General features: G+C 45.8%; 1 protein-coding gene across 1 annotated transcript in view; it reads left to right on the plus strand.

The window, feature by feature from the left end:
- LOC311227833 (protein phosphatase 3 catalytic subunit alpha-like) overlaps positions 1–13,235 on the plus strand; it is a 399,712-nt gene that overhangs the window by 164,964 nt on the left and 221,513 nt on the right. Inside the window, 1 exon segment of the mRNA XM_084313666.1 lies at positions 8,174–8,374. Within this exon segment, the coding sequence (XP_084169792.1) occupies positions 8,174–8,374 (201 nt within the window).

The following is a 13,235-nucleotide window of genomic DNA, read 5'->3' on the forward strand; positions in this document are numbered from 1 at the left end:
TAACATTCAACATGCATCACTCCTCCATCACATCCAGAGACCAGACTGTAACATTCAACATGCAGCGCACTCCTCCATCACACCCAGAGACCAGACTGTAACATTCAACATGCAGCGCACTCCTCCATCACACCCAGAGACCAGACTGTAACATTCAACATGCATCACTCCTCCATCACACCCAGAGACCAGACTGTAACATTCAACATGCAGCACTCCTCCATCACACCCAGAGACCAGACTGTAACATTCAACATGCATCACTCCTCCATCACACCCAGAGACCAGACTGTAACATTCAACATGCAGTGCACTCCTCCATCACATCCAGAGACCAGACTGTAACATTCAACATGCATCACTCCTCCATCACATCCAGAGACCAGACTGTAACATTCAACATGCATCACTCCTCCATCACATCCAGAGACCAGACTGTAACATTCAACATGCATCACTCCTCCATCACACCCAGAGACCAGACTGTAACATTCAACATGCATCACTCCTCCATCACACCCAGAGACCAGACTGTAACATTCAACATGCAGTGCACTCCTCCATCACATCCAGAGACCAGACTGTAACATTCAACATGCATCACTCCTCCATCACATCCAGAGACCAGACTGTAACATTCAACATGCATCACTCCTCCATCACATCCAGAGACCAGACTGTAACATTCAACATGCATCACTCCTCCATCACACCCAGAGACCAGACTGTAACATTCAACATGCATCACTCCTCCATCACACCCAGAGACCAGACTGTAACATTCAACATGCATCACTCCTCCATCACACCCAGAGACCAGACTGTAACATTCAACATGCATCACTCCTCCATCACACCCAGAGACCAGACTGTAACATTCAACATGCATCACTCCTCCATCACACCCAGAGACCAGACTGTAACATTCAACATGCATCACTCCTCCATCACACCCAGAGACCAGACTGTAACATTCAACATGCAGCATCACTCCTCCATCACACCCAGAGACCAGACTGTAACATTCAACATGCATCACTCCTCCATCACACCCAGAGACCAGACTGTAACATTCAACATGCATCACTCCTCCATCACATCCAGAGACCAGACTGTAACATTCAACATGCATCACTCCTCCATCACACCCAGAGACCAGACTGTAACATTCAACATGCAGCGCACTCCTCCATCACACCCAGAGACCAGACTGTAACATTCAACATGCAGCGCACTCCTCCATCACACCCAGAGACCAGACTGTAACATTCAACATGCATCACTCCTCCATCACACCCAGAGACCAGACTGTAACATTCAACATGCATCACTCCTCCATCACACCCAGAGACCAGACTGTAACATTCAACATGCAGCACTCCTCCATCACACCCAGAGACCAGACTGTAACATTCAACATGCATCACTCCTCCATCACACCCAGAGACCAGACTGTAACATTCAACATGCAGCGCACTCCTCCATCACACCCAGAGACCAGACTGTAACATTCAACATGCATCACTCCTCCATCACATCCAGAGACCAGACTGTAACATTCAACATGCATCACTCCTCCATCACACCCAGAGACCAGACTGTAACATTCAACATGCAGCGCACTCCTCCATCACACCCAGCGACCAGACTGTAACATTCAACATGCATCACTCCTCCATCACACCCAGAGACCAGACTGTAACATTCAACATGCAGCGCACTCCTCCATCACACCCAGAGACCAGACTGTAACATTCAACATGCATCACTCCTCCATCACACCCAGATACCAGACTGTAACATTCAACATGCATCACTCCTCCATCACACCCAGAGACCAGACTGTAACATTCAACATGCATCACTCCTCCATCACACCCAGAGACCAGACTGTAACATTCAACATGCAGTGCACTCCTCCATCACACCCAGAGACCAGACTGTAACATTCAACATGCATCACTCCTCCATCACACCCAGAGACCAGACTGTAACATTCAATATGCATCACTCCTCCATCACACCCAGAGACCAGACTGTAACATTCAACATGCAGCACTCCTCCATCACACCCAGAGACCAGACTGTAACATTCAACATGCATCACTCCTCCATCACACCCAGAGACCAGACTGTAACATTCAACATGCAGCGCACTCCTCCATCACACCCAGAGACCAGACTGTAACATTCAACATGCAGCGCACTCCTCCATCACACCCAGAGACCAGACTGTAACATTCAACATGCATCACTCCTCCATCACACCCAGAGACCAGACTGTAACATTCAACATGCATCACTCCTCCATCACACCCAGAGACCAGACTGTAACATTCAATATGCAGCGCACTCCTCCATCACATCCAGAGACCAGACTGTAACATTCAACATGCATCACTCCTCCATCACACCCAGAGACCAGACTGTAACATTCAACATGCATCACTCCTCCATCACACCCAGAGACCAGACTGTAACATTCAACATGCATCACTCCTCCATCACACCCAGAGACCAGACTGTAACATTCAACATGCATCACTCCTCCATCACATCCAGAGACCAGACTGTAACATTCAACATGCATCACTCCTCCATCACACCCAGAGACCTGACTGTAACATTCAACATGCATCACTCCTCCATCACACCCAGAGACCAGACTGTAACATTCAACATGCATCACTCCTCCATCACATCCAGAGACCAGACTGTAACATTCAACATGCATCACTCCTCCATCACACCCAGAGACCAGACTGTAACATTCAACATGCAGCGCACTCCTCCATCACACCCAGAGACCAGACTGTAACATTCAACATGCAGCGCACTCCTCCATCACATCCAGAGACCAGACTGTAACATTCAACATGCATCACTCCTCCATCACACCCAGAGACCAGACTGTAACATTCAACATGCAGCGCACTCCTCCATCACACCCAGAGACCACGGCATACAGGTATACAATGAAATGCGGGTGGTCTTGCCCATCGTTGCGGGCAAGACCACCCGCATTTCATTGTATACCTGTATGCCGTGACAATTAAAACTCTTGACTTGACTTGACTTGACTTGACTGTAACATTCAACATGCAGCGCACTCCTCCATCACACCCAGAGACCAGACTGTAACATTCAACATGCAGCGCACTCCTCCATCACATCCAGAGACCAGACTGTAACATTCAACATGCATCACTCCTCCATCACACCCAGAGACCAGACTGTAACATTCAACATGCATCACTCCTCCATCACATCCAGAGACCAGACTGTAACATTCAACATGCATCACTCCTCCATCACACCCAGAGACCAGACTGTAACATTCAACATGCATCACTCCTCCATCACATCCAGAGACCAGACTGTAACATTCAACATGCATCACTCCTCCATCACACCCAGAGACCAGACTGTAACATTCAACATGCATCACTCCTCCATCACACCCAGAGACCAGACTGTAACATTCAACATGCATCACTCCTCCATCACACCCAGAGACCAGACTGTAACATTCAACATGCATCACTCCTCCATCACATCCAGAGACCAGACTGTAACATTCAACATGCATCACTCCTCCATCACACCCAGAGACCAGACTGTAACATTCAACATGCATCACTCCTCCATCACATCCAGAGACCAGACTGTAACATTCAACATGCAGCGCACTCCTCCATCACACCCAGAGACCAGACTGTAACATTCAACATGCATCACTCCTCCATCACACCCAGAGACCAGACTGTAACATTCAACATGCATCACTCCTCCATCACACCCAGAGACCAGACTGTAACATTCAACATGCATCACTCCTCCACCACACCCAGAGACCAGACTGTAACATTCAACATGCATCACTCCTCCATCACACCCAGAGACCAGACTGTAACATTCAACATGCATCACTCCTCCATCACACCCAGAGACCAGACTGTAACATTCAACATGCAGCGCACTCCTCCATCACACCCAGAGACCAGACTGTAACATTCAACATGCATCACTCCTCCATCACACCCAGAGACCAGACTGTAACATTCAACATGCATCACTCCTCCATCACACCCAGAGACCAGACTGTAACATTCAACATGCATCACTCCTCCATCACACCCAGAGACCAGACTGTAACATTCAACATGCAGTGCACTCCTCCATCACATCCAGAGACCAGACTGTAACATTCAACATGCAGCGCACTCCTCCATCACACCCAGAGACCAGACTGTAACATTCAACATGCAGCGCACTCCTCCATCACACCCAGAGACCAGACTGTAACATTCAACATGCATCACTCCTCCATCACACCCAGAGACCAGACTGTAACATTCAACATGCATCACTCCTCCATCACACCCAGAGACCAGACTGTAACATTCAACATGCAGCACTCCTCCATCACACCCAGAGACCAGACTGTAACATTCAACATGCATCACTCCTCCATCACACCCAGAGACCAGACTGTAACATTCAACATGCATCACTCCTCCATCACACCCAGAGACCAGACTGTAACATTCAACATGCATCACTCCTCCATCACACCCAGAGACCAGACTGTAACATTCAACATGCAGCACTCCTCCATCACACCCAGAGACCAGACTGTAACATTCAACATGCATCACTCCTCCATCACACCCAGAGACCAGACTGTAACATTCAACATGCAGCGCACTCCTCCATCACACCCAGAGACCAGACTGTAACATTCAACATGCATCACTCCTCCATCACACCCAGAGACCAGACTGTAACATTCAACATGCAGCGCACTCCTCCATCACACCCAGAGACCAGACTGTAACATTCAACATGCAGTGCACTCCTCCATCACATCCAGAGACCACCGACTGTAACATGAGAAGGATCACTGTGGTCGTTTTGAATGGGGAAATCTGTAACACTAAAGATGGCGGCAACGACAAATAATTGCTGAAAAATAAACATACATTTGTTGTTTAAATGAAGAAGAAAATATATTTATACTAATATAAATATCGATATTTATCGATTGGTCCCGATTTATCGATTCTTCCAAATGGCATAGCGTCGCAGCCTTAGTTTTCACACGGTGGACATTTTGCTTTTGTGTCATAATCAGGGAGGCGCTCCTCTCCGCCCTGTTGCCACCCGAGGGGCCCACGCAGCAGGTGGCTGGTTTAGAGCCATATGAAATCCGCGTTCACGGAATCACGGACGGTATCGCGGAATTGAGCAATAAAAATGGAATCAACTGAAAAAAATAAATAATATTTAATTTTAATTTTTTTTTTTAATAATTTTTAATTTTTTTTATGTTGTGGGACTTGTACAGCACGTTGTTCAACTTTGTCAGTGCTGTAAAGTTTAAACCTTTTTAAATCTTAGACAAACAAAACACTTTGCTTTCATGAAATAAACAGCATTGCTTGTTGTAGTTAACAAAGAGAGCCAGAGTTGATTTAGCAAAAAAATATATAAAAATATAAATAAATATATATCATTTATTTTCTTTTATTTTTTTAATAATCGAATTTTATTTTCATATTCGAATCCCATGCCCATCGAACGAAGCTTCGAAGTATTTAAGACAGCCCTATTAAATGGACTGTTATATTAATTAAATTGTGGACATTTATTCATTCCCACTTATTAGACACTATTTCTGATGGTAAAATGAGCGTACAAAGCAAAATACAGAATTCTGAAATATTAAAACGGAAAAAACGGAATTTGAAAAAAAATAAAATGGAATTGGAAAAAAAATTTGCGGATTTCATATGGCTCTATTTATAGAATAGAATAGAATACAAATCCTTTATTTATCCCGAGGGAAATGCATCACTACAGATCGCTCACAGCAAACCGTAAACATTTAGGTAGTCAAAAACAAAAGTCACGAAATAAGAATAAAGAATAAAATACGGTCTGACTGTACTGTCACCCTGTGCACAGCGATGCGTTATATACTGTTATATGGTGTCCCCCTCTACTTTGTTTAGGCTGGGGTCTCAGTTGGGTACTTTCTTTTTATCCATTAATAATCCAATAAAAAGCCACGGAATTGATTAATAATCCATTAAAGAAATGCATTCTTTTTTTATTTCATCATTTCTTTATGGTCTTTAAGGTTTAAATGCATCCATACAGACTTTAATCCTCTTCTTGAAAGTATCAGTTGTACTTCAAAATTAATGTGTGTGTGTGTGTGTGTGTGTGTGTGTGTGTGTGTGTGTGTGTGTGTGTGTGTGTGTGTGTGTGTGTGTGTGTGTGTGTGTGTGTGTGTGTGTGTGTGTGTGTGTGTGTGTGTGTGTGTGTGTGTGTGTGTGTGTGTGTGTGTGTGTGTGTGTGTGTGTGTGTGTGTGTGTTGCCCTGCTCCTTTGAAGCTAATAATTATGGAAATTGACTAATAGATATTTTGTTGTGGAAATGGAAACTTACATTGTGCACTGTATCAGTATTCATGCCCATTGGGAAAGGAAAGAAGAAGAAAGAACGAGTACAAATTGAATTGACATAATGGCTAAATAAATGCACTGCAACAGCCTCAGTCTTCTCCATTTTCTAGAATCTGAGCGATGAAGTAGAAGAAAGGTTGTAACCTTTCTGCAATCTGTTTAATACAATTTTCATTCAATCAATCAATATGCACGGTTTATTAACAGATTGCAGAATGGGTACAATACAGTACGGCTCAATACACACAATTGTTAAGGGGATGCAGACCAGAGAAAGACTTTCGTCTTGTTTACATCAGGGTCCCCCATTTTCAATTCATAATGAATTTTAAGTAAGGGTGCAACTTGCTCTGTGCAATCCATTCTTTGTGGATCTAGCCCTCATTGTGTAGAACTCTTAGTGTGTAGAACTCTTAGTGTGTAGAACTCTTAGTGTGTAGAACTCTTAGTGTGTAGAACTCTTAGTGTGTAGAACTCTTAGTGTGGAGGAGAACACTTAGGTGTGTAGAACACTTTGACAGGTGTGTAGAACACTTTGACAGGTGTGTAGATGACAGGTGTGTAGAACACTTTGACAGGTGTGTAGAACACTTAGTGTGTATGAGAACACTTTGACAGGTGTGTAGAACACTTTGACAGGTGTGTAGAACACTTTGTGTGTATGAGAACACTTTGACAGGTGTGTAGAACACTTAGTGTGTATGAGAACACTTTGACAGGTGTGTAGAACACTTTGACAGGTGTGTAGAACACTTTGTGTGTATGAGAACACTTTGACAGGTGTGTAGAACACTTAGTGTGTATGAGAACACTTTGACAGGTGTGTAGAACACTTAGTGTGTATGAGAACACTTTGACAGGTGTGTAGAACACTTTGACAGGTGTGTAAAACACTTAGTGTGTATGAGAACACTTTGACAGGTGTGTAGAACACTTAGTGTGTATGAGAACACTTTGACAGGTGTGTAGAACACTTAGTGTGTATGAGAACACTTTGACAGGTGTGTAGAACACTTAGTGTGTATGAGAACACTTTGACAGGTGTGTAGAACACTTTGACAGGTGTGTAGAACACTTAGTGTGTATGAGAACACTTTGACAGGTGTGTAGAACACTTAGTGTGTATGAGAACACTTTGACAGGTGTGTAGAACACTTTGACAGGTGTGTAGAACACTTAATGTATATGAGAACACTTTGACAGGTGTGTAGAACACTTAGTGTGTATGAGAACACTTTGACAGGTGTGTAGAACACTTAGTGTGTATGAGAACACTTTGACAGGTGTGTAGAACACTTAGTGTGTATGAGAACACTTTGACAGGTGTGTAGAACACTTTGACAGGTGTGTAGAACACTTTGACAGGTGTGTAGGACACTTTGACAGGTGTGTAGAACACTTAGTGTGTATGAGAACACTTTGACAGGTGTGTAGGAGCACAACATATTTAGAGAAAGCTTGGGATAAACGTGATGGTGTGCATGGTGTAGCTTACAAACCTTGGGAAGTGAACGTTATATTCAATTATTGTATTTTGTGTCTTATAATCCCGTAAGGGATGGGTCGTCGGACATGACACGAAAATAAAATGTCGGCTAGTATCTCAGATTATGTGTCAAAAGGTGGTTTGAGACAATCGAGGATTCGAGGGTCTGAAGACGTGTCTCCTTCTGTCCCCCCCCCCCCCCCCCCCCCCCCTGCAGCTGTCCCCTTCCCCCCGAGTCACCGCCTCACAGCCAAAGAGGTGTTCGACAGCGATGGCAAGCCCAAGGTGGACGTGCTGAAGGCCCACCTGACCAAGGAGGGCCGCGTGGAGGAGAGCGTGGCCCTCAGGCTCATCGCCGAGGGGGCCACCATCCTGCGTGCAGAGAAGAACCTGCTGGACATCGAGGCTCCCGTCACAGGTGAGTCTGTCTCCAGTCTGTCCTCAGAGACCTCTGTCTCCAGTCTGTCCTCAGAGACCCCTGTCTCCAGTCTGTCCTCAGAGACCTCTGTCTCCAGTCTGTCCTCAGAGACCTCTGTCTCCAGTCTGTCCTCAGAGACCTCTGTCTCCAGTCTGTCCTCGGAGACCTCTGTCTCCAGTCTGTCCTCAGAGACCCCTGTCTCCAGTCTGTCCTCAGAGACCCCTGTCTCCAGTCTGTCCTCAGAGACCCCTGTCTCCAGTCTGTCCTCAGAGACCCCTGTCTCCAGTCTGTCCTCAGAGACCTCTGTATCCAGTCTGTCCTCAGAGACCTCTGTCTCCAGTCTGTCCTCAGAGACCTCTGTCTCCAGTCTGTCCTCAGAGACCTCTGTCTCCAGTCTGTCATCAGAGACCTCTGTCTCCAGTCTGTCCTCAGAGACCTCTGTCTCCAGTCTGTCCTCAGAGACCCCTGTCTCCAGTCTGTCCTCAGAGACCTCTGTCTCCAGTCTGTCCTCAGAGACCCCTGTCTCCAGTCTGTCCTCAGAGACCTCTGTCTCCAGTCTGTCCTCAGAGACCTCTGTCTCCAGTCTGTCCTCAGAGACCTCTGTCTCCAGTCTGTCCTCAGAGACCTCTGTCTCCAGTCTGTCCTCAGAGACCCCTGTCTCCAGTCTGTCCTCAGAGACCTCTGTCTCCAGTCTGTCCTCAGAGACCTCTGTCTCCAGTCTGTCCTCAGAGACCTCTGTCTCCAGTCTGTCCTCAGAGACCTCTGTCTCCAGTCTGTCCTCAGAGACCTCTGTCTCCAGTCTGTCCTCAGAGACCCCTGTCTCCAGTCTGTCCTCAGAGACCTCTGTCTCCAGTCTGTCCTCAGAGACCTCTGTCTCCAGTCTGTCCTCGGAGACCTCTGTCTCCAGTCTGTCCTCAGAGACCTCTGTGTCCAGTCTGTCCTCAGAGACCTCTGTCTCCAGTCTGTCCTCAGAGACCTCTGTCTCCAGTCTGTCCTCAGAGACCTCTGTCTCCAGTCTGTCCTCAGAGACCCCTGTCTCCAGTCTGTCCTCAGAGACCTCTGTCTCCAGTCTGTCCTCAGATACCTCTGTCTCCAGTCTGTCCTCAGAGACCCCTGTCTCCAGTCTGTCCTCAGAGACCTCTGTCTCCAGTCTGTCCTCAGAGACCTCTGTCTCCAGTCTGTCCTCAGAGACCTCTGTCTCCAGTCTGTCCTCAGAGACCTCTGTGTCCAGTCTGTCCTCAGAGACCTCTGTGTCCAGTCTGTCCTCAGAGACCTCTGTATCCAGTCTGTCCTCAGAGACCTCTGTCTCCAGTCTGTCCTCAGAGACCTCTGTCTCCAGTCTGTCCTCAGAGACCTCTGTCTCCAGTCTGTCCTCAGAGACCTCTGTCTCCAGTCTGTCCGCAGAGACCTCTGTGTCCAGTCTGTCTCCAGTGTCCCTGAAGTCCGGCTCTCTGATCCAGGGGCCTGTTGAGTGTGAATAGTTAGTACACACATCCCTTCTTAGGTCCTGAATCAGGGTTTATTATTTATTTTTGTATACAAAAATAATTCATGTATATCATACATTTACGTTCATGCTTTTTGTTTCATAACCACCCATTTGCATGTTGTTTCGAAAGGCCATTGTACTGAGAGGAGGAATAAACATTTCATTTTTGCATAACAATGAGTTCCCCCCCCCCCCCCCTTGTTATCTAATCGATCCACATGGATATAAATATATGATTTATTTACATGCCGACTTACGTAACCTAGCCGGGGTCTTCCCGAGAGCAGAGAGCTGCGCTCGTAAATGCAGTCTCTCTAAAAAAGCTGCGTGGGCCTGGCACTGTGGTTTTAATAAGTACAGAGGCAGTGGGGCAGTTCAGCCGGTCTGTGGGAAAAACTAACAAGCCTTCTGACGCTGACTCACCATGGCTGCTCCGCTTAGAGAGCCCTCCTGGCACACGGACGGCCTTGAGAGAGAGAGAGAGAGAGAGGGGGAGAGGGAGAGAGGAGGGAGAGAGAGAGAGAGAGAGGACCATTAATCTAGCACTCAGCCGGCTTTGAAAAGCCCCGCTTATCTCCCCAGCAGAGAGAGAGAGGGGAGGGAAAATAGGGAGACTACAAAAAACCATTCTTCTTATCGTGCTCGCCGACCGTTTCCTTGTGGGAAGTGAGCGAGTTCAGAAGTGGTAATCCTTTTCTCCTGCCAAGTCTTTCCCTATTAGGCTCTTCTATTAGGCTAGCAGGGAGAATCCTGTTCCATTAGGCTAGCAGGGAGAATCCTGTTCCACTAGGCTAGCAGGGAGAATCCTGTTCCATTAGGCTAGCAGGGAGAATCCTGTTCCATTAGGCTAGCAGGGAGAATCCTGTTCTGTTAGGCTAGCAGGGAGAATCCTGTTCCATTAGGCTAGCAGGGAGAATCCTGTTCCATTAGGCTAGCAGGGAGAATCCTGTTCCATTAGGCTAGCAGGGAGAATCCTGTTCCATTAGGCTAGCAGGGAGAATCCTGTTCTGTTAGGCTAGCAGGGAGAATCCTGTTCCATTAGGCTAGCAGGGAGAATCCTGTTCCATTAGGCTAGCAGGGAGAATCCTGTTCCATTAGGCTAGCAGGGAGAATCCTGTTCCATTAGGCTAGCAGGGAGAATCATGTTCTGTTAGGCTAGCAGGGAGAATCCTGTTCCATTAGGCTAGCAGGGAGAATCCTGTTCCGTTAGGCTAGCAGGGAGAATCCTGTTCCATTAGGCTAGCAGGGAGAATCCTGTTCCATTAGGCTAGCAGGGAGAATCCTGTTCCATTAGGCTAGCAGGGAGAATCCTGTTCTGTTAGGCTAGCAGGGAGAATCCTGTTCCATTAGGCTAGCAGGGAGCATCCTGTTCCATTAGGCTAGCAGGGAGAATCCTGTTCCATTAGGCTAGCAGGGAGAATCCTGTTCCATTAGGCTAGCAGGGAGAATCCTGTTCTGTTAGGCTAGCAGGGAGAATCCTGTTCCATTAGGCTAGCAGGGAGAATCCTGTTCTATTAGGCTAGCAGGGAGAATCCTGTTCCATTAGGCTAGCAGGGAGAATCCTGTTCCATTAGGCTAGCAGGGAGAATCCTGTTCTGTTAGGCTAGCAGGGAGAATCCTGTTCTGTTAGGCTAGCAGGGAGAATCCTGTTCCATTAGGCTAGCAGGGAGAATCCTGTTCTGTTAGGCTAGCAGGGAGAATCCTAGCCTATCCTATGGCTCTGGGAATTATTGCCTGTACTGAATTTGAAAGATTTTCTTTTTCTTTCCTTTCATCTGTGTGTTTAATGACATCTTGTTATCGAACCGTTCGCTCCTCATGCAAATGCAGAGAGGAAGAGCATCTATTGTGGCTTCTCTCTCTTCATGGTCAAGTGTCCTCGAGGTCCATTAGACTTTCTGATTAGGCGTCTTTGATGCTCTTGTCATCACAAGCACCGGGCCTCTCGGTAAGAGCTGTGTTTATATTTACCTTTTTTTATTTAGGATCCCCATTATTCGTTGCCTTAGAAACATACTATTCTTCTAGTGGTCCACATAAAAGACGAGAGAAAATATAACCATCACACACAATGTACATTCACACAGTTACAATTATCAATAAAAACTATTGAATAAAATAAAGAATATAGGTTACTCATCAGAATGACATTTTAACGCATACTTAAGCACCACAATTATAGGAAGTTCTCTCACCAGAATATCATTTTAACGTTAAGTATAGTCAGCCATCACCTCATATTACTTGATATATTTTCCAAACTGTTTTCTTTCTGAATAATTGCTGTTCTTAATTTGTGTGCACTATTTTTTACCAACTAAATATAAATAACTTCCATCAGAGCCAGCATTACTTATGATGGAAATAAAGCAGATTTACAGCAAACCGTACAATGTAACCATGAGAAGATTCACATGCATCACATTAGATGAGCTTTGCTAAATAGAATGTAACTCCTCCACCCAAAACAAAATGAGAAACGTTAATTAAGAACCTGGGAGGACTAACCCCTTGGATCAAATCTGAGGTCACAAGTCTTAGGGTTATCATAGATTCAGAACTGACCTTCAACTCTCATATAAACAAAGTGACAAAACATAATTTTTTACATCTCAGAAACATAGCAAAGGTACGACCATTTATAAATCAAAACGATGCTGAGAAGCGAATTCATGCGTTTATATCTAGCCGGTTAGACTACTGTAATGCACTTTTCACAGGTCTCCCTAAGAAAACCACAGAGAGGCTTCAGCTAATCCAAAACTCTGCAGCCCGACTGCTAACCAAAACCAAAAGGAGCGAGCACATTAGTCCAGTCTTAGCTGCTCTACACTGGCTTCCTGTAACATTTAGAATTGACTTCAAGGTCCTTCTCCTTACATACAAAGCTCTAAATGGACAGGGACCTAGCTACATCGCCAACACTCTAATAAATTACATGCCGGCAATAACGCTGCGATCATCAGCTGCTGGACTACTAAAGGCTTCCAGAAACAGTCAAAAGAGGATCGGTGATGCAGCCTTTATCAACTACGCCCCAAAACTATGGAACACACTGCCCAAAAACATCAGGGAAGCCAACTCGCTAGATATCTTTAAATGATGCATATCTTATCTCTTTCTTAAATTAGATATCAGGGAGGCCAACAAATATATACAATATTTTGGATAATTTTAATGTTTCTGAATTGAGAGTGCCACGGCATGTCGAAAGATACGTGATAATATAGAAGACGCAGATGATCAGTATTTTGGCTGCACTATTTTTATGCACTTCCTGTCAAATTCATGTGTCAAGCTCTCAGTCAGCCCTCCTCCTCTGTCACACCAAGCCCCTCCTCCTCTGTCACACCAAGCTCCTCCTCCTCTGTC

The sequence above is a fragment of the Notolepis coatsorum genome (assembly GCF_963971535.1).
Source record: "Notolepis coatsorum genome assembly, chromosome: 4".
In the NCBI taxonomy this organism is placed as follows: Eukaryota; Metazoa; Chordata; class Actinopteri; order Aulopiformes; family Paralepididae; genus Notolepis; species Notolepis coatsorum.